Genomic DNA, 22851 nt, shown 5'->3' with positions numbered 1-22851 from the left:
CCAATTCACTGCGACCGAGAGTAATGTGCGTTCATGAAAATGTGCAAAGACAGGGAGCGTAGGTGTTCAAAGTGCCTAATATACATTCCAGAGAGGGAGGCCGTTCGCGGTTATTGTGTGCCTGTGTCCGTGTGAACGGTGTGGCATGTGTGGCTGTCTGTCTCTGTATTAGTCTGGAAGAGCAAGACAGGCGGTGAGAGAAAGGGAGATGATGAGAGACAGAGAGATTGATCCAGAGAGGACGGCCGGGATGGGAGAAAGGAAGGGAAGAGACAAGAGAGAGGGAAAGGGACTGCCTACCTAGCGCTGGTTGTTTGTGTGTGTGCATTAACAGTGCCATAAAGCAGACCCATCTCAGGAAGTCCCATATAACTGCCATCTGTCGGCCTGTAAATCTGTCAGGAGGGGTCAGGTTCGGCACGAGTCACGGAGAGGCAGGCGGGATCCGAGAAGAATGACAACCCATTACCCCGGCAGACAGTGAGCCTCCATTACCAGTCAGACATCTCCCTCGCGCCAAGCCGACACTATCGTATGACAGCACAGTGGCACGCCATAGCAACATGTACCTCCGAATACTGACATATCTCGCTACCTTGACTGGCAGTAGAAAGAGGAAGCCTGAGCTATAGGAGACTTGTGATAGATTTTCAAAACTGAAGCCAAAGGTCTTTGCTATTTTTAGGCTACATTCGAGGGCTCAAGTCGAGATGCTATATATTTTCGAAGGAGGATGTGTTCTGGTTGTCCGCTGCGGATGTGTGGCTTTCTCTTCTTCCTGAACAAGGGATTGTCCAAGGTCAGGGAGGGAAAGAGATATCGCGGAGGTAACCGAGCCATGTAGCAGCTCCACCATATTAAGTTACACCGAGCATTACATGAATCTGTCAAGATTGCAATAAAATACGGATCAGGATTAGGAGTGGGAGTGAAAGTGAATATTTTAATCAAGCCCCTGTGTTTATCCCACTGTCTATAAACAGGTTGTGGAAATGGAGGGGGGGTAGGTGGAGAGGTAGAATGCATTATAATTCCATTCTCTTATCAACCCTTTCTCTTTCTCTCTCCTTCCTCTCGGTCTTCCTCTCTCTGTCTCTTCCTCTCTCTCTCTCCAGGTCTGACACCACCTACCACGCCCCCCCACAAAGCCAGTCAAGAGAACCCTTTCAAAGCATCACTCAAAACCAAGTTGTCTTCATGCTCCTCGTCTGCCCTGGCGTGCAAGAGGGTTCGGCTGAGCGAGGCGGGCCCCTGCGGGTCCCCAGCCCTAACCCCGACCCTAGGTGGGGGTCCCTCCAGGAAGGGCCCCGAGCAGACTGAACTGTATGCCCAGCTGAGCAAAGCGTCCACTGCCCTCCCCAACTTGGTGGTCACCGCAACGACAGGGGGTTGCCAGGAGGAGCCCCGTGGCTTCAGCGACCACGACTATTGTCAGTCGCCGGCGGCCAGCACAAAACGGGACGCTGACGCTAATGCGGCTAATGCAGCTTATGCTACTGTTACCATGACGACTACTACGACAACCCCTCTGAAGCCCAATCCGGTCATGGCGGAGGACAGGCATGTGAAATGTAAGGACTCAGCCATGCCACCCTCCTCCTTTTCTTCTTCCTCCTCCTCTTCTATATCTTCTCCTACATCTTCATCCTCTTTGGCCAAGCAGCTGCAGCAGAGCTCTTACCCTGTGGCTACGGAGGCTCGGGGCAGGGCGCTCGGGGACAGGACCGGACCCCCACCACCCAGACAAGATCACCCCCACCACAGACCCTAGATGGGGACCAGCATTCCACCAGCAGGAAGCAGCCCCTGCGAGACCAGGAGATCCGGGCGGAGCTCAACAAGCACTTTGGCCGCCCCCAGCAAGCCATTTACAGCCAGGGTGAGAAGGGGGGGGAGTTGGTGGTGGAGGAGGGGGGGCAGGGAGGAGGGGAGAAGGTTGTCGCCCCGCAGGCGTCCGAGGAGAACCTTGCTGGGGACGAGTACTACTGCAAGCTCCCTGGTTCTGGTTCTACTGGGTACCTGCACCCGGGTCTCCCGCCCTTCCACGAGGAACTTGAGCTCCAGGACCGTGGCGTGGAGGGGCGCTACCTCTACCCCTGGGAGGGCACCCCCCTGGAAATGCTTTTCGAGTCCTGCTCGCCGTCCTGCTCGCCGTCCAGCTGCTCCCCCTCACGGGGCTCCGTCTCACCCCTCTCCTCCCTCCTCCTCTCCCCCAGACACTTTGTCTGGCCCCGTTCGGGCTCCCCCTCCTCCCGTTCTCGCTCCCGGTCCCGCAGTTCCTCCTCCCACCACCGGAGGCGCTCCCTCTCCAGCTCACCCGACGGACGCCCCTCCTCCAGGTGAGTAAAGCCTCAATCTCTTCTCACCGTGTCTAGGTTCCCATGTCCATACTACGTCTTGCCCAATGTGTCTACTACTTAGTTTCATTCTAAGTAGTATGCCAGTGTGGATATCGGAACACAGCCAACTCATTCCCTCCTGCTGGGTGCCATTTCCCCTCTGTTGTTTGAACGTTGTTTGAGCGTTGCCTAAAGGTTGTGGGCGGCTCTGACAGTGTTCCCGGCAGGAGGTGGACAGCTCAGTCGTGTCAACAGGCCTCCTCAGCTGTCAGAGACGTGTCGGTAGAGGATAGGCCCTGTGCTCTGAGTCTCTTCAGTCTCCCAGTATGGGGCCTCCTTTAGCTTCAGCTGCTTCAGCATCCCCAGCTTGAGCTAAAAACATTGGGGAGACTCATTATATTCCACAGGAAATAGGCTTTAACAATAGGAGAGTGTGGCAGGGTCAGGGAGAATCCTTACTGGCTTGACTACTGGACAGTGGATCGCAATTGGCTGGTGTAATGAGGCTAGCCAAGCTCAACTCTCTCAGTACTTTACTATAGAGCAGAGGCTGTATGTATCACTCTTCTTAGAGTAGAAGTGCTGATCTCAGAGCAGGTCCCTCATGTACATAATCTTATTCACTATGCTCGAAAAGGCTAAACTGATCCGTGATCAGCACTACTACTATGAGACGCTTGATACTTACAGACCGACAGTTCCCCTGGGAAATACCAGACAAGGAGGTTTGGTGTGTTAGTCATGTGCTATCAAAATGGTATATCTGAGAAAGAGGCGACTAGGAAAATGATGAAGCGACTGAGGCACTGGGCTTTGGTTGCTTCAACGTTGTCAAAGCCTCATTTCCCATGGCAAGGTTTTGTCTCTCATCTCCTCCTCTGTTTTCCTGGGATCTCTGTTTGATGCAGTGCATGTTGTTTTAAGCTGCAGCTGTTGTTTTTGCTGAGTGCCAGGCGAACCCCCCTTTGTCCCGGAAGATGAAAGCCAAATCTGGGAAGTGAGTTTAGTTCTGGACCCCCCCTCCTCTGGAAACAGTGTGTATTATCACAGCAGCTCGAGAGAACTACATTTCCCATGGTTCCCTTTGATCGGAGCAGAGTGGGTACTGTGTTGTTGTTTTTTAAGGGTTATAGGTACCGAGTAGGACTACACATATAAGGAGACTTTATCAGCGAGTTTGCATTGAGTGCCTTGCAAACTGGATAGACTCTTCGTTCACTTCCCTCAAGCTCATAAGTGAGTTTAAGTTTGTTTGCTGGGTTAATGAAAGGTCTCAATGGAGGTTAGCTTTGCCCTCTGTTTTGAAGTCCTTTACCCTTGATAAATCACTCACTCGGATGACTATCACCAACCTCGTGATACAGTACACCGAGAAAGTCACAAGGTTTCTAAGGATGTCAGGGTTGGTACATGAAAGAAGAAAAACAGGGGAAAAAAATAACCACATAAAAGGTGATGACTAAGTTTACCGGAGTAAAAGTACCTCAATCTCAGGAGCTCACTCAAGAACTCAAAGGGAAACAATTTCAACAAATCCATTTTTTTCTCTCTCAAATCCTCTCGACTCCCCATCTCTCTTTCCAAACTCTCGTCTTCCTTAACTCTGTGGACGTTTGACCGTTGCCTAGCTTCTCTCCCTCTATCATTCAAGTCTGCCTTCTTCAGCATCTGTTCAATAATTAAGCAATGAGAGCGTGTACTCTGTGTAGGGCTACTAGCGTAAGAGTTAGGCCACAGGGCCTAAGGACCTTCCCCTCATTTAACATAGATACGAGGAGCATGTATATACTGGCCCTGATGGGGGGAAAAGGTGAGAACATCTCCCAGCTGCACTGTGCAGAAGCTGAGTCTAGCAAGTCAAATTCAGTAGAACTAGGAAAATGTGTTAAGAAAAATTAGCAGAATATATTTGGACTTTTGGTTATGTGTTTTTTTTATGGTTAGATTTTACACTGTGACTGTCTGTCATCTTGATTTAGGGATGCCAAGGTACAGTGACTGGCATGTCTAGACAACATTATCGGTTTTAGAGATACGCATTTCAGATATGCACACATTTTTTCAATATCCTGGATGATATCTTGATGATTAATGTGCATTCTGTTTTTTGCAGGCCTCATCACAACATGGACTCCAGCACTTACCGATCCAGGACCCACAAAAGCCCTCACTCGCAGTCTCGATCTCAGTCCAGATCCCCCCTCAGCCGCAGGCCAAGGTAAGGGTCCACCACATTCCCTTACACTAAACCAGGGGTAAACAGCTCTGGTCTGATGATCCAGTCCCTGCAGTTAATGCTTGTTTTCATCCTTGCCTTTTAACCAACAACATGAATTGATTGAAAACCAGCAGGATTGTGGAACCCCTGTACAATGTCCTTATGCACAAACACAGGCGGTGTAAAATGTTGACAGTCACTCCTAGCTCCTAAATGATTTGCTATTGATGAGCCTAACGACACCAGGAAATCACCAACTCTTCCCATCTCTCCAATGCATGGACAAATCTTGACGAGGAAGTTGAGAGAGAAAAGTTGCACTTCTTTCCCCCCGGACGAAGCCCTAACTAAGCAGAAAGTAATGACGTCAAGTAGTGCTGACAGTGGCAGCTGCCCAACTCCCAACTGTACGCCTCTCCCGCTATCCACCATCTCCCGCGGGCCTCCTGTGGGATCCATAACCTTAACAGCGGGGAGGAGGCATCTTCTTATTAATGCGTTTGTTTGTTTCCCTACCCCTCTGAGAAATTTAGCCCATCTCGTTGGTGGTTTGTTTTTTTCGGCCGATACGCTTCAGAACTGCTGGCGTCAAATTGAAGGGCGGATGTTAGAAGGGCGGTGGAGGACAGTGAAAGTGATGGGTTTGGTTTGGTCCCTCCGCAGGTACGACAGCTACGAGGAATACCAACACGAGCGTCTGAAGCGGGAGGAGTATCGCCAGGACTACCAGAAGAGGGAGTCCCAGAGGGCCGAGCAGAGGGAGAGGCAAAGTGAAAAAGCAATAGTGAGTTCCCCTGTCATTCTTCTTATGTTCTCTCTTTTCTGATCTTTCTCTCTCTCCCTCTGCTTATCTCCTTACGTTCCCACCCACCCTCGCTCTCTCTTCACCTCTCTCTCTCGCCCTCTCTGCCTATCTCTCTACTTTCCCACCCATCCAATCCCTCTCTCTCTTCACCTCTCTCTCTCTCTCTCTCTCTCGCTGCCTTTCTCTGCACTCCCAACCACTCTCTCTCTCTCCCTCTCTCTCTCTCTTTCTCTCTTTCTCTCTTTCTCTCTTTCTCTTTCTCTCATCCATCCTTCTAACAGCAGCCTGGCATTAATATCTCTCAGCTGTACCCATCGCTGTCTCACTACCTAGACAGGGCAGACAGTTGTGGGCCCGTGGCCGTGCCTCCTGCCTACTGTTCCTCTCTAATGAATGAATACATGCAAAGTGAGTCACTGAATCTTTCAGGGCTCCACTCGTTTCCTCTTTATCTCCAGGTTGTGTATTTTTAAAAGTCTCCGGCATCTGGGAACGGTGTCAGTTCTAATTAATCACACCACAGGGGCACATGTTAGAAACGGCAAGAGTGGGAGGAGGGATAAAAAGGGAAATTCACCGCCAAGGAAATGCACACTTCAAATAAGGAATCTTTCTAGTGATCTAGTTTGAATGGAATCAAAGTGGGATGAATATCAATTCTCAACCCTTCTCTCTGTTTAGTATTGCACTCGTTTGGAACATGCTAACAGAGACTGATAAAGGCACACGTCAAGTAATGCACACACGCACAGCTTTAGCCTGTATACATTTTAGACGAGACGGTTATGGGCAGCAAAGCCAAGCTGTCAGTAGAGGTTTGGGAGGCAAGTGGATGTGAGGGCCACACACACGTACACTGACTGCCAGCCTTGGGGTGGAGTCCTGCACAGGGCAGTTTTTGTTGAGCCGCACCCGCCCCACGCCGGCCACATCAATTCTGAGCTTCACCCAATACCCGACATCAGGACAGATTTTTCTCCACAACCCATCGGCATAGAATTGTTCTGAGAGCCGATCCGTGACCGGACAAATATTAACTTCTAAAAAAAATATGATGACTTCATTTGTCTGTGTGTCTATTCAACATTTGGATAAAAGAAAACCATGCCATTAGTAAAGAGCAATATATTTTATTTTCACAATGAGATGCGGCATATTGACAACTCAATCGTTCTGATGAAAAGGGCATTTTCATTAAGCCATCTTACCTCCTGAAAGTCTATGACCGACATAACAAAACCTTTGCATTCAATTTTGTTTAGATATTCAAAAAGTTTAATTGAAACTTAAATCAACAATTCCCAGAATCGAATATCGGCTGCAAAAATAGATTTATTTAGTATGCTATACTCAAACCTTTAACAGCCACACAGGTTTAAACTTGATATGGACTAAATGAACGAAAGCCTGAATTAACATTATAAGATTATTATATATTTTTATTTATTTAACTAGGCAAGTCAGGGCAAACCCGGACGAAGCTGGGGCAATTGTGCGCCGACGTTTGGGACTCCCAATCACTGCCGGATGTGATGCAGCCTGGATTATTAACTGATAATAAACTGAATTATCCTATCATAAACAAATATGCTTTGCAGGCTGTGTATCCATCTACCGGTTTTGTGTTTCAGCACCACACATATAATGGACAGTTCCCTGATTCGCTGCATGTGTGGCTGGTAACCTGTCTGCCTTACCATTCACCGAATGGAATTTGCGACACAGTGTCAAAGAACATGGTCATGGGTTCGTAAAAAAAAAAAACTTGATTGTTTCCTACCTGCAGTATAATTGTTCTGAACCACAAGCCGACCCGCGGGTTGAAAGAATATTTTCATTCCACCCGGCAGCTTGTTTTGCTGGTCAAACAGAGGGACCTGTGGATGTCAGACCCGATGCAGGACTCTACCTTGGGTTCCATCTTGGAAAACCCGGCATATTTATCAGCTGTCAGGAATTAAATAACTAGTTTCCGCAAACTGTATGTGAAGAAGAGCCAGAGAAAAAGAACACTTATGTCTTGCCATTGAGGATGCATCCCAAATGGCACTCTGTTCCCTATATAGTGCACTACCTTTGACCAGGGCCCATAGCGCTCTGGTCAAAAGTAGTGCACTACGTATGGAACAGGGTGCTATTTGGGACAGAGCCTTAGTTTAGCTTCTTTGCGGAGGTGAACTTTAAGTTTTAGTACCAGGCAACTGATTTACATGTATAAGTTACCAGTGGCCTGAGGTAGCTTTCAAAATTTGAATGGATCCCAATAGACTTGCCCCAGTAATGGCAAGTAAATGAGTGAATAAGTAAATAATACCAGTGATACAACGTACCCCTAAAGCTTGCTATGCAATATATGATTAGCAGACGTAATTAAACTGCTCCCAAAACCATGATTGCAGCCTCGTGCTTTAGGTCCAAAATTATGCCTCTGTGACCTTTGTGTCCTTTGTGGTTCGAGGAACATTGTGTGACCCCCCCCCGACCTCCTGTTATTCCTGATGGTGTTTCGTACAGGTTTCTCTAAATGGCATATTAACTGGAGCCTACTGTATGGCATAAACAGCTCATTAACTCATGTTCAGTTCTGAGACTATAACGAAAGAGGACGAGCTATGGAAAGAGAAAAGGCTTCCTTCTGATATTTGTCACTGGATTGAACAAAAATATACGGTTCAATATGGGCCAGAAAAAAAGACAGAAAAGACAAGTGAATGAACAGGGAGATCTAAGACGATCGCTAAAGCCTCTCTGTCCTATCAGATAAGAGGAGGTATTTAGCACAACCCAGCCAATCAAGGAGGAACAGAACAAGAAAAGGGTGGCCTCACGTCAGCGCTCGCCACCGGGTGTTCCGAGTAGTTCATTACGGCCACCGAGTGAACCTGAAGGGAAGGAAACAGGATGAGCGAGAGGGAAGTACTCCTCCTTTATCTCTCTCCCTCTCTCTTTCTATCCTTTAATGAGCAGGAGGAGAGACGGGTGGTGTACGTGGGGAGACTGAGGTCCGACAGCACGCGAACCGAGCTAAAGCGGCGTTTTGAAGTCTTCGGCGAGATCGAAGAGTGTGCCGTGAACCTGAGAGATGACGGGTAAGGCCCCGGGACGGTGTTGGCGTGTGACGTGCGTGCATGCGTGTGTGTTGGCTATATAGGGAGGTAATGGGATTCATTGTGATACATTGTGTCCATTCATTCCTACCATCTGGGTTAGGTGGAACACGGAAAAGCATCATCTCTTTCAGGGCTTTGCATCGACTTCTATGTCAAAGTCGAGTGGAGACGCAGGGCGGGATGGAGCTGTATGCATTCCAATCATGTTTTATTCATCTTATCTGTTCCTAGCCTAAAAAGAGCCCTACAGATACATTTGACTGTATAAATAAATAGTGTGGATGTCCACTAACGGAGGAGGCCCTGACGTCGTTTTTCTATTCCCGACTGCAGGGACAATTTTGGTTTCATCACCTACCGCTACACTTGTGACGCCTTCGCTGCCCTTGAAAACGGACACACCTTGCGCCGGTCAAACGAGCCCCAGTTCGAGCTGTGCTTCGGTGGACAAAAGCAGTTCTGCAAATCGAATTATACAGACTTGGGTAAGTTCTGCTTTGTTGTTGCTCGGGAGAACCCCGGAGCCACGGCCAATACAGGCGGACTGTCAAAGGGAGGGATGGAGCGGGAAGCTGGGAAAGAAATAGGCTCAAGTGACACCTTTTAAAATGAAAGAGCATATATTTACTCTTACCCTCCCCCCCAAGCTTTACAATTCACCTTCGAGGCATCACGGTTCTGTGTACCAGTCCAGGAATAGAACTGCTCTTTTACCGCCACCCATATAGGAGTATATCTCGAGGAATCGAGAGGCCTTCTTCCATTCCATTGCTCACAGCCTATATCTTTCTACTTAGTCAATGCACAAGTAATTGGAAAGATGAGCGCAAGATTCTTTAAAAGCTTATCTGTGATTTGTTTTGATACCCTATATACAGTGATGTATAGTTTATGCTCTGGTCCTCTTGGAGGGTAAAGAGAGGTAGATGGAAGGAGAGAGGGAGGGAGGGGGGGGGGGTGGAGGGGTGCAAGGTTAAGTCCCATCAGCCCATCCCTCCTGGGTGAGCCTCCATCTGTTGCCAGCTGTTGTGGCGTTCAACAGAGGAAAGACCTCGCTGTGGTACCTAGCAGCGTGTCATCCACTGAGAGAAGGATGAAGGGTTGACGGGAGGGAAGGGGGGGGGGGATGAAGAAACCAGCCTGACAGCGGAGGCCTGATTGACTAATAATCAGCCATCTCTTCCTCATGCGACACTTATAGACAAAGACAGACACAGGCTCGGGTTCTTAAGACGGCAGCAACTACAAAGTGCCGTCGACATAAAAGCCCGGGTAGAGCGAGTCGATTCATCTGAGGAAAAGGTACACAACTTACACTTGCATGCACCGAAAAAGAAACCTCATCCGCATGAAAGACTGGACTCGATGTTCAGATGGACGTGGTGCCGGATGACGAATATGACAAATAATGCAAGACATTGATAAAAAAAATATCTCTGCTTCTCCCTGGTCCATCCTTCTCTTTCTCATCCTCTACCTATACTATTGCCCCAGTATCAATAAGAGGGTAGACATTTTGGCATCGATGTTTAAATAGTCAGTTAGTCCATCAAGGTGGATGCTCTCCTGTGTGGCCATAAGAGGTCATTTGCTCCATTTGATGATGGAGGTTAAGATGCAGAGTGGGGCTTGTACAGTTGCTCCCATTTTCCACTCGCCATTCATCCCTTGACAAAGAGTGAAATGGGGAATGTTCAATGCAGGGCCACTGGGAGGTCAGTAGGTCATGGCAGAGGGAAAAAATAACACGTTCTTCAAAGGAATGAAGGCATTATTGTATATTTCCGAGGTCCTTGAGAAAAGACATGGAGCGCTAAGACAGCTAATCAGTCTCTCAGAATGAAAAGAAAGACCTTCGTTCTGCTTCCTCTCTTTTTTTGAGAGAGAAAAACTAGTTCAGGCTATCCCAAACTGCCCCATGACGGGAGTAGGAGAAAAAGGGAAGGCGAAAAGAAAGAGAGGAGAAAAGCGTAGTGTCCAAAGCGAGGGAACTTGAATAATGTCATGCGGTAGCGACCTCAGTCCCTCCTCTCAATCTTGCCCGGCGCGCTCGTCTCAATTTTTTTATTTTATTGTTGTTTTCCGAGACACTGTCCATTAGTTCTAAGTAGTGTGCATGGGTATTTTTCATCCGTCAAGGTGTGCGGCATGACACAATCCACCCCTTGGCCATAGCATTAGATCACGACTGGCATCTCCTGCTTGCCATGGTCATTCCCATTTCTCAAGCTCTCAGAGTTTGCCGCAGCCTGTGTGGGGGCCCCATTTGTGAAGCTGTCTGCCGCGAGAGATAAGACACTTGTTTATTATCGTGCTGACCAATCAAAATAGATGCCTCCGCCCACTCGCTCAGTTTGGGATTTCTTTGGTCACTCGGTGTCAGGAAAAGCTTTATTTTCCACCCTGAGCATTTTAATCATGTAAACATTGTGTCTAAAGACCTCATCTCAGGAGAGATATGAAACATTGGAAGGGAGCACGGATAACTTTGGGACTTATTGAAAAGTAACAGATGCAGATGGGTTCTTTGAGATTTATGTAGACGTGCCACTTGCCTTGATCTGTGAGACAGGTATTTTGTGTCCAACGAAAATTTGAGACATTTACAATACACTTTAGTCGTTTGGCAGACGCTCTTATCCGGAGCGACTTACAGGAGACCACTTAGGTTGCTTAACACTGATGTCAAAATGAATCTCTGGTTTCAGATTCCCATTCTGACGACTTTGATCCAGCCTCCACTAAAAGCAAGTATGACTCCATGGATTTTGACAGCTTGCTGAGAGAGGCCCAGCGCTGCTTGAGAAGGTAACAAGTGCTCTAGCAGCCGCTGTCTACCAAGAGGGATGTCTTGATACCTCACTAATGTTTCTGTCCTTTGACTACGAGAAGTTTTACACTCTATGTAAGAGAGTATATAAAGATGAATCTATATATATATATATAGACATATATATGTATATATATGTATATATATATGTATATATATATGTATATATATGTATATATATATATATATATATATATATATATCAAAAAGTATATTAAAAACAACGTTTACATGAACATAGCTGCTGAAGAAGCTGGGAAGAGACAGTACCTGGAAAGACAGTGAATCCTCATAACCCTGTACACAGATGTGTGTGCTTTACTGCTGTACAACAGTCAGTGAAAGACAAAAACATTCATGAGATTTTTTTTTCTCTCCAAGCACTACAAAAACCCAACTATGCTTTGAGTGGTGAAACATGTGCAGCTCGTTCAGTCTTTTTTTTGTCCTTGATTATTCTTTTAGTTTTTTTAAAATCTGGTGTTTGGGATGTGGTGTTACGTTATTAACGAGAGTATAGGGAAAAGTATCTTGGAGGCTCAAGATAACGTTGCTGTCTAGATTTTCAGGACAAATGCCCTGTATATACAGATATTATCAAAAGGAATATTTTTATTTTGTGTACATATCAAACAAAGTTCTTTATTTGTTACAGCTATGCACTGTAAAATGCAGCCTTTTTAAAATGATGAAGACATTTTCTCAATTAAGAATGTCGATCTGTAGTTATTACAATGATGTAAGACATATTGTACACCTACATGAAGTTTAGAGGACATGACATGATTGTAAAAATGTGTAGGAGGCTCATTTTGATGGAGCATGTGAACAAATTTCCTTTTTTAAGAATTATTTTGTTGGGGGAAAAAAGTTAACCATGTATAGTTTTATCTGTTTATAAAGTTTCTCAATCAGTGTTTTTCCGTATACAACAAGTATAAAATGCATTTTTAACGTGTTTTTTCATGATTGTAATGAAACAAACCCCATTTTTAATAATATTTCTGAAACAATCAGTATATATATATATATATCAATTCATTTTGATTTCAATGATTTTTATGGTTCTCGTTTTGATAATTTTACTCTCAGTGAGAAAAGACTACTACTATGTTTAATCTGTTTAATCAGGATAAACCGTGCATATTTATCTATTTATTTTAATATTTGAATCAAAAATATTTATCCTCTCCATCTCACATGGTGTACCTCACACATTTTTGCTATTTATATTGTTATTTGATTTTTGTTATTTCACTTACAATCAGTGGGTAAGGTGTACAATAATGTGGGAATATTACATTCTATGCCTTTCAGAAACAATAAAAAATAAATTATAATCTCCTCGACAGTGGCCCATCATGAGATATGCTGCTCATTGTCCAAGTGATTTCTGTCTCCACAACAGTGGTTTGCAGCCATGACAAAAATGTCTACCACATTATTTTCCTTTATACACCGTAGAACATGAAGCAATAAAATGATTTTCCAGGTATTTTTGTTGTACCACACTGTAAAAATCTGTTTCGTTGCTCCACACGCTTGATTATGTGAATGCCAAACAAAAGTTTACAATTTTCTTTCCTGAATTTAAAAAAATATTGTATTTGATGTACAAAATATATATATATATATATATATATAATATATATATATATATATATATATATAATATTATATATATATAATATAATATATATATAATATATATATATATATAATATATATATGATGATGATAATAATATTGACATTATTCACAATAATTACAAAATAATAATAATATAAATGAAAGAAAAAGTATATAAAAAAGCAATAAATTATTTTTCAAAGTTGTATTTTAGCTCATATTGTTGTGTGGTTTTGGACCCTGACCCATTACCCAATCGCTGGCAACATACAGGGATTCCATTCCAGTGTCTTAGCATGGTCACATGACCCTTATCACCCAATAGAGAACACTTACAGAATGTTTTGCTCAACACTCATGTTTGCCCATTTAGTGTACGTTCAGGTCTGTGTGTTTGTGTAGAACATTGTGGCAACTGTACAAATGTAAACTAATACCATGGAAAACACACTGTTAAAACAAGCATCCTAGCATCAAAACATTTGTCTGTGTAGCGCATGGCTATTAAATGATGACAGCCGATACAGCGCATAGTACTTTGGATATCAGGCTCTCCTTTCTAAATGGCACTACTTGAATGACATCTTATAAGCCTCGAGAAACTACTCAATACTGCATGGAGCCGCACCATTTTCTATTAGGCGCTGCTGCCACACAGTCCAGATACCACAGCACCTTCAACGTGACATTAAAGGTAACCTTGTGCTTTCTGGTGCAATTAATATCCTGTTTATAGTGCAAGCTAAGTAACAAGAAAAACCAGCCTACATTGCAAGAGGTAGAACTCTTTTGTATGAAAGCTTCGCTGATCACAGGCCACCTTTCATGAAGTTTGACTTGTGTAGATGAAAACGAGCTGATTTCCTTGATGCAGAGGCAAAATCAGTGGTGGGGAAATCTCCCCGTCCACCTGTATTTCAACATGTTTTTTATGTTATGTACAGCGCTTGGGTAATGGTGTCGCGTCCCATTTGATAGATGTGGCTTTAATCATTGTAATAAATAAAAAAATCTGCTTTGTAAATCGCCTAGAGTAGTAATATATTATAACACCTTATGGTCCTCAAAATGTCAACTGTGTCAGACTTTTTAACAATGTGAACTACTGAGGAATTTGCCACCGCTTAAACGTTTGTTGGGTGATCATGTTTCTTTTGGAAGGACAATGGTGTGAGCGTGTGTGTGTGTGTGTGTGCATGTGTGTGTTTATAGGCAGGTGTGTGTGCGTGTTGGGCAGAGGGGGGTGGGAGGGGCGGGGGTATTGCTTTGGGTTGTTACCTGTTTGTGTCCTATCCACGTTGCCTTCTGCCAAGTCCTTACCGATGCCTTTGTGGTTCTACCTATTGTATGACTTTCTTGTGAATTTTGTTTTTATGTGCAATTCTCATCAGCCTCACCATGCCAATAAAGGGAAATGTGTTTGAAAGAAACTCACCTGGAACCCTCCTTTCATGTGCCTCTTTTCTTTACCGTCTCATCCCTCCTGCTTCCTCTCTCATTGTCATGGTAAGACTGTGTTATTCAAGCATTATTGTGAGCAATTTAAAAATCGGCACTGCATGACTGTAATGGCGTATCCTTGAAGTCTACCCCTCCATGCGAACACTGACTATTGAAATGCGGTGCCTTCAGAAAGTGTTCATACCCCTTGACGTATACCACATTTCGCTGCGTTAGAGCCTGAATGAAACATTTGTTACATCGCCCCCCTCACCCATCTACAATACCTCAAACTGACAAAGTGAACACATGTTTTTAGAAATGTTTTCAATGTAGTGAAAATGAAATACAGAAATGTCTCATTTACATAAGTATTCACACCCCTGAGTCAATACATGTTCGAATCACCTTTGGCAGCGATTACAGCTGTGAGCCTTTTTGGGAAAGTCTCTAAGAGCTTTGCACACATGAATTGTACAATATATAATAATTCTTCAAGCTCTGTCAATCATTGCAGGACAGCCATTTTCAAGTCTTGCCATAGATTGTCAAGCCAATTTAAGTCAAAACTGTAACTAGGCCACTCAGGAAAATTCAGTGCTGTATTGATAAGCAACTCCAGTCTTCCTTTGGCCTGGCTTTAGGTTATTGTCCTGCTGAAAGGTGAATTTTTCTACCGGTGTCTGTCAGAAAGCAGACTGAACCAAGTTTTCTTCTAGGATTTTGCATGTGCTTAGCTCTATTCTGTTTCTTTTTATCCTACAAAACTCACTAGTCCTTGCCAATGGCAAGCATACCCATAACATGATGCAGCCACCACCATGCTTGAAAATATGAAGAGTGGTACTAAGTGATGTGTTGAATTTGCTCCAAACATAGTGCTTTGTATTCAGGATATAAAAATAATTTGCCACAAATGTTAGAATTTGTTTTTTGCCTTAATGCAAACAGGATGCATGTTTTGTAATATGTTTATTCTGTACAGGCTTTCTTCTTTTCACTCTGTCATTTAGGTTAGTATTGTGGACTAATTATATACAAGGTTGTTGATCCATTCCCAGTTTTCTTCTATCACAGCTATTAAAGTCTGTACCTGTTTTCAAGTCACCATTGGCCTCATGGAAAAATCCCTGAGCGGTTTTCTTCCTCGCCGGCAACTGAGTTAGGAAGGACACCTGTATCTTTGTAGTGACTGTGTATATTGATACACCATCCAAAGTGTAATTCAATGTCCATTTTGTTTAGAAAAAAACAATATATGCTCTTCTTTGCGAGGCATTGGAAAACATCCCAGATCTTTGTGGTTGAATCTGTGTTTGAAATTCACTGCTCAACTGAGGGGCCTTACAGATAATTGTATGTGTGGGGTAGAGATGAGTTAGTCATTAAAAAATCATGTTAAACACTATTATTGCACACAGAGTGAGTCCATGCAACTTCTAATGTGATTTAAGCATATTTTTACTCCTGACGTTTTTTAGTCTTGCCATAACAAAAAGGGTTGAATGCTTATTGACTCAAGACATTTCAGCTTTTCATTTTTAATTAGTTTGTAAAAATGTCTAAAAACATAATTCCACTTTGCGTGGCATTATGGTGTATTGTTTGTAGTCCAGTGACACAAAATCTATATTTAATCAGACTAACAACAAAATGTGGGAAAAAGTCAAGGGGTGTGACTACTCTCTGAAGCCACTGTACCTGTGTTACTGGGTGCAATGTTGGAAATCAAATCAAATCAAATGTACTTGTCACATACACATGGTTAGCAGATGTTAATGCAGTAATAACCAACGAGTAATCTAACCTAACAATTCCAAAAACGACTACCTTATACACACAAGTGTAAAGGGATAAAGAATATGTACATACAGATATAGGAATGAGTGATGGTACAGAACGGCATAGGCAAGATGGAGTAGATGGTATAGAGTACAGTATATACATATGCGATGAGTATGTAAACAAAGTGGCATAGTTAAAGTGGCTAGTGATACATGTATTACATAAACATTTACCTTAGGTTTCACAAAGCTACATCTATCTGCATTAGGTTACTGTAACTGTATGAAACTGTGTGAAACGAAAGACTACGCATATAACATATCCACGTTTTCAAGTGTAGCTACAAGTCTCGACCAAGAACTTAATTAGACCTAAACTTTCCCCTCTTTGAAATTCCAATCACTTGAAAATGCTATATATTCTCCTAGTTGTCAGTGTCCACAACTTTAGCCCTGCGTACCATGACTCTGCAAGTTAATAATGTTGAGGGGACAAATGAATTTGAAGTCCACAAATTGGCAGACGGAGTACTGACAAAGGTGATGACTGCATCGTTGTATCGGCCACCGGTTGGCCTCGTGGCTGGACGTCTCGCTGGGAGCCCCCAAACCTGTCCTCTGTGGGTGTGACGGGAAATATGGGAGGAATGTGCATTAAACTTTAAGGCTGGGGGTCTGATTGTGTTTTTTTTTATTAAGGGCTGCCATTTAGCCCCCGGAGGAAAAGAGAGGCGGCCGGCTTCATTTCGGCTCAGCATTCCAGCAGGAGGTCTCTCCCTGCTTGCCCTTTCCACAGAATGAAACTGTCCCAGGAAATCTCAATTCCCTTCCTTTTCCCTGTCCCTCCTCCCCTTCCCGTCATGATAGGATGGCCGACTTTATCTGTTCTGTGTTTATTTTAAATTATTAACCAGTAAGATAAGCACCTATCTGGAATGTGGTTGAAGGTAAGTGGAAGTCTTGCAGATAATGGGGTTTGATCAGCTTTGGTTCCCTCCGACAAAACAGGTGATATTATTTAGAGTTGCAGGGTAGCCATCGTCCTTCCTGCACTTCCTTGCATAGCACTGGTATCAGGGTTGACACTGTCTTCAAGGGCTCTGCGGATGGACTAATTAAACTTGGGCATAAATTGAAGTCTAATCACAGTCACATTGAAAATGTATAACAATAACATGCTCAAGACATGAATACCTTTTTAAGGCAGTATAATTTTTGACAAACAACATCTAGATGATTTAGTTTCACTTTAAATAAAAATACAACACTTGACCTTTTCTCACGCATTTCTCACACATTTGTACCTCTCCCGTACAGTGTCAGTGTGGAAGAAGAAAACTCCGTGATACTAAGATAAGGCTGCACACGACTAGTTAATTAAAGGCTCTGGGGTGGAACATGTAACGCGACCCGTAATTTAGTATGAGGAACAGTTTATTCTCAGGGAAGCACATGATTCATTTGAAAAAATCCATCACAGAAGGAACATTTATTTTCTTGCGAATAGTGTGAAACTGGTAATCCAGTTAAATCATTTGCCTGTATAATTCTATGAAAAATAACTTAAGTGACAACATTAGGACTGGGGAGTAGGGGACAATTTGTGTGTGTGTGTGTGATATGAAGCAGGATTTTGCGAACTGTTAGTGATGATGGAATGCCATCGAAGAGAGAAGCGGGCGAGGTGAGGTCCCTGGATTCCGTAGTTCTCTCCCCTGTTTTATTTCAAAGCTTCCTCAGCTTGAGCCCCCAACCTCCACTCTCCTCCCTATGTTTTATTTTTAGAAGATTTGATAAGCAGTGCTGTTCCCTCTGTCACCAGGCAAAGTCTACACTCTTTGACCTCTAGCCATGCGTAACCCATGCTTGCCAGTTCCAACGAGTCTTGCCAAAATGGGTGGAAGAAGCTAAATATTGTCTTCGCCTGAAATATCATGTCATCGTGATGATTCCCATAGCCGATGGCAAAGAGTTGCAACTCCCATCGGTTGACATAAACAGAGAGTGACAGCTTCTTTAATCCGGCCTGTGGCATGGTGCCGTGATGGTCATGTGAGCTAACAACTGGGATTCCCACCTCATATTGCTCTCATTGGATCATACCAAAGGATCATTTTGGTGCAGTATGTTATTATGTTTTTGGCCTCTACCACATCACTGCCCTTGAAGTAATCAATTTGAGAAGTATATTAAGACTAGCCTTCAACCGTGGATTTGAACCTTCTAACCTTATGTCACAAGACGAGCAGTGACAGGGTTATATACAGTATCTCCATGAATCCCTAAAGGCTCCAGAACTGTTTCAGTAGCAACAGTGCCTTTATATGTCATCAAGACTGTTGTCTATTGTATGGCGAGTAATGGGGAGATGATCATGACGAAGCTATTACGATCACACGCTCCCTATTCCAACTGTTGTGTTGCAGCACTTTGTGCTTTTAAAGAGTAATGAGCAACAGATGGACAGTATTCTTCTTCCTCCCAAACTATCAACATTGGGGACCATGAACATATAGTTCTCTTAGATAATTAATGGCTACAGACAAATGGTGGCTGATTGAGCTACTCATCCCTATTTTCAATCACCATCTGCTGTGTGTCGCCTGCTAAAAACAATGCTAATTACCGCAAGTGTGCCCAAGACGTACCATATTAATTAGAACAACATAAAAGGGAAAGTTGAGATAGAATGAATCAGATGTGGCCCAACTGTATGTGGGAAGGAAGGGAAAAGAGCAAGCATAAACAGATTAACGATTGGCGAAAAGCCCCAGACGGGGCTAGAACCCTCGCTTGTTGATAGACCTTCAGTTGTGGCCACTGCCTGAATGGTAGAGGAGGAGCCGGTTGCACAACGAGACGCACCTGCGCTGTGCATGGTACCACAGCGTTAGCGTGCCTCCGGGCAACGGCAGGCCTTATAGAATGCTGGGGCTGGCAACTCCTCCACACCGGGACGTCAGCAGAAAGATGAGTCGCCGCGGCCACCGTGGGGACAGCCGGCTGACAGAGGACATTAGGGTTCTGGCCGCAGATGGGTGTGCTTTTTGTGCGCGCATCACCTGAGAAAGGAACAGAGTGAGAAAGGAATTGACTCAACTTGACAGGCCTGTGCTTTTTGGGGCTGCCTGGCTGTACGGTCCAAAGCAATGTAGCATAGCCACCTCGCGGATACTTTAAATTTGAAATGCCCGTAGCAGGCGAGAGAGAGGCGAATGATATTGATAGCGAGGCATTTTAGCAGCATACACTTAGTGGGATGGTTGATAAGCTAGTGTTGAATAAAATATGCAAATGAGGTGATGTGAGTGCATTTATATCATCTAATTATTTGGTAATCATCAAGTGGCATCAATAGCTATTAGCATAATTTCCGTGACTCACCCTGTTCTTAATAACTTTAGTCAAGAATCTGACAAATCAAATATGTTCATTTCCTCTTGCAAATAGACAGTTTAGAGGCAATTAAACACTGAATGATGCACTATCCTGCTCCAGCAATACATACTATTATTGTACCTCATCTCCAGCTGAGGCCTCATGCACCATCTTTTTTAGAAATGTACAGACAGCCAAATTCAAAGAGTATGACTGACTGACTGACTTCTCTCCCCCTCTCTCTCTCTCCCCCTGCCTACCCTCTCTACTCTCTTCTAGTGAAGCAAATACCCTCAGATGGAGCTGAGCACATCGCATGACTAGACGTCACTTTACTATAGATTTACTATAGAATGGGAAGTGGACAAGAACTATTTGTTTGCACAATTGACCTTAAATACAGTATATACAAGCTTTATAGATGATACATCACATCTTGGGAACATGTCCCAGGGCATTAAAATGGTTGCCATTTTGTTGGATATGTTGTCAGGGGCGGACTGGCGTTTTGGCATTCGGGGAAAATGCCAGACGGGTTGGTCCATTTTTATCACAGTCGACCTATCTATCTTTGTTTTTGTTTTTTTGTGCTAATAATGGCTAATAATTGGGGCCTTAAGGAAATACATTGGCCGGTGTGGGGGACTCAAGGAAAAAAATGGGGGAGTGTGTTAGCAGGTAAGGGACACAAACGGATACAGTAAGAGCAGCGAAAGGCTTTTCCAAAGCTTTCTGAAAAATAAAAACATAATTATGAATAGTGTTCTGGTCCCTGTAGGTGGTTTTGAGTTCCTTTAGGCTATCGTGTAATTCTATTGTTGACCACTTGGGGGCCACTTTCCTGTGTTGATGTGTATTGTTTGTTTAATGTGCTAAATCCTGTAGAAAAAGAATAGTTCACATTACAAAATGGTGAAAGTCAAATTGTGGAGCTGCTGCAGACGTTATCAAACTCCATCCTTGCTATCATTTTGAAGCATTGTCTAAGTAAAATGAATCATAACATATTTGGCTTTCAATTTATGATGATATTTTGTACAGATTATCACTTTAATGACATTTATGAATAGATAACTGTCGTGTGCATTTGATCTTGTCATGTTTTTGGGAATTAGTTTCATCTGATTCATCTAATGCCGCATATTTCTGTGTTCATGAACATGTATACAAATACATGCTGTGTTATTATAGAGAACTAAGCTTAGTATTCTAGCCAGCATACAATAAGTCATACTCATTGTTCTTTTCTTTCTATATTTCAGTTTCTCATTTCAGTCAATATTACTGTATCTATGAAGCAGCGGCAATAAATCATCCTTCAACACAACAGTAACTGTGCCGGGTTTATCTATCTGTTAAGCTTATGAAGACTATTTTGTGAGTAACCAAAAAAGCGTTAAACATCTAAATATATTTTAGATTTTAGCTTCTTCAAAGTAGCCACCCTTTGCCTTGATGACAGCTGTGCACACTCTTGGTATTCTCTCAACCAGCTTCACCTGGAATGCTTTTCCAACGGGTCTTGAAGGAGTTCCCACATATGCTGAGCACTTGTTGGCTGCTTTTCCTTCACTCTGCCGTCCAACTCATCCCAAACCATCTCAATGGGGTTGCGGTCGAGTGATTGTGGATGCCAGGTCATCTGATGCAGTGCTCCATCACTCTCCTTCTTGGTCAAATAGCCCTACACAGCCTGGTCGTGTGTTCGGTCATTGTCCTGTTGAAAAATAAATGATAGTCCCAATAACTCTCCAATGGGCCTGCGTTGCACCGTGTCACAGACACCAGTAATCTTCCATTTCAGTTGGTCCTCCTCGACACTTCACGCCACTCCAGTTATCACTCCTTTCAATGACGCCCTGCACCAGACAGCAAAGCAAGTCACAGTTCAAAGGGGCATATTGCAGAGCGCCCTATCCCTCTGGACGGAAGACGCATAAAAAATCATCGCAAGTCTTCAACTAACTTTGACAAACACAGCCAAACGGTGTTATCAGGGAATGTGTACCCTTCCCTGTCCTCCAGTGGGGAATCAATGCTCATTCCAAGAGAGTGCCCCTTCAGTATTTATTTACATTGCTCACCTCATCTCATACAAAGCCACAAGAATGGCAAACTTTGTTACCAAACCTACTATTCTATGACCAAAATGGAAGACTGAACACGTAAATGCTGTTTGGGCACACAGCAGTAACAACTTTTGAGAATAATACTGTCCTGTAGGCTCTGGTGTTGCTAATAGTATGAAACCAAGGCTAACAACACATTAATAACTCATTAACACCACATATCCATTTAATCCAGGGATATTGAGAGGGTACATTTACAATTAACACAGAAATGTCATTGTTCCAAAGCATCATGGAGGCTGTTTATTTTGGAATAGAACTTCTATTAATGTTTGGATCGTTAGAAATGCAGACCAAAACCAATGTGTCTAAACTGCATTAAAATGCATGGACAGTGTGACTCTAATTACTGGTTAAAAATACTCCACGCCTTAATCCACATGGTAATAACGTAATTAAAGTGGTGTTTCATGGGCTTCATAATCTTCTGTGACAAGGCTTACAATTCAATTAACCCCATTTTAACACTTTGTTTCAACTTACTCCGGAAGGCTAATTTGCTTAAAACTTATTTTACTGACTATAATTACGTCTTGAGAATTCTTCTGTAATCTAGAAATATCAGTTGTTTGTCTTGACGGACGATTGATTCGCTACAGACGTCATCCTATCTGTTGTTAAAAAATATAAATTACTTTTGTAAAAACTGTTCACTAACGTGCACATGATTTGAAATATTTGGTCATTCTCTTGTGAGAAATATTATAGAAACGTAGTATAAGCACTCGGAAGCCGGCTTTAGCATAATTAGCATTCTCGTACACGTAACATGGCGGGATAGCTAGTTAGCTTTGTGGCACAACAGATAGAACATATCCTAATGTTATATACATTTTTTTTTTTTTTACATAGGCACCGTTTCTGTCTTTTGTTATTAATATTCTGTGTCAAACAACAGTTCTCTTTCAAGCATTGATCTTTGATTGAAAAGGGACACAGCCTGTATGGATAATGACCAATAGATAGCATATTATACCAACTAGCTAAACCACGTGCTAATTATGCTAACGCCGACATCCGAGTGCTTATTGTAACGGCTTTCATGCAGTGAAAGAGAGTCGGACCAAAATGCAGCGTGTAGATTGCGATCCATGTTTAATGAACAAACGTAAACACGAATCAATACAAATACTACAAAACAAAAGAACGTAACGGAAACCGAAACAGCCTATACTAGTGTAAACTCGAA

At 43.3% G+C, this 22851-nt stretch overlaps 1 protein-coding gene across 1 annotated transcript in view; it reads left to right on the top strand.

Moving 5' to 3' along the window:
- LOC135510615 (peroxisome proliferator-activated receptor gamma coactivator 1-alpha-like) overlaps nt 1-12669 on the top strand; it is a 45202-nt gene extending 32533 nt beyond the window's left edge. The window contains 7 exon segments of the mRNA XM_064931676.1: nt 1116-1697; nt 1700-2339; nt 4453-4557; nt 5221-5341; nt 8330-8451; nt 8806-8957; nt 11181-12669. Coding sequence (XP_064787748.1) covers nt 1116-1697; nt 1700-2339; nt 4453-4557; nt 5221-5341; nt 8330-8451; nt 8806-8957; nt 11181-11284 — 1826 coding nt within the window. The 3' untranslated portion in view covers nt 11285-12669.
- The last annotated feature ends 10182 nt before the right edge of the window (nt 12670-22851 follow it).

This window comes from Oncorhynchus masou, chromosome 23 (genome assembly GCF_036934945.1).
Source record: "Oncorhynchus masou masou isolate Uvic2021 chromosome 23, UVic_Omas_1.1, whole genome shotgun sequence".
NCBI classification, from domain to species: Eukaryota; Metazoa; Chordata; class Actinopteri; order Salmoniformes; family Salmonidae; genus Oncorhynchus; species Oncorhynchus masou.
This window is presented reverse-complemented; position numbering and strand designations above follow the sequence as displayed.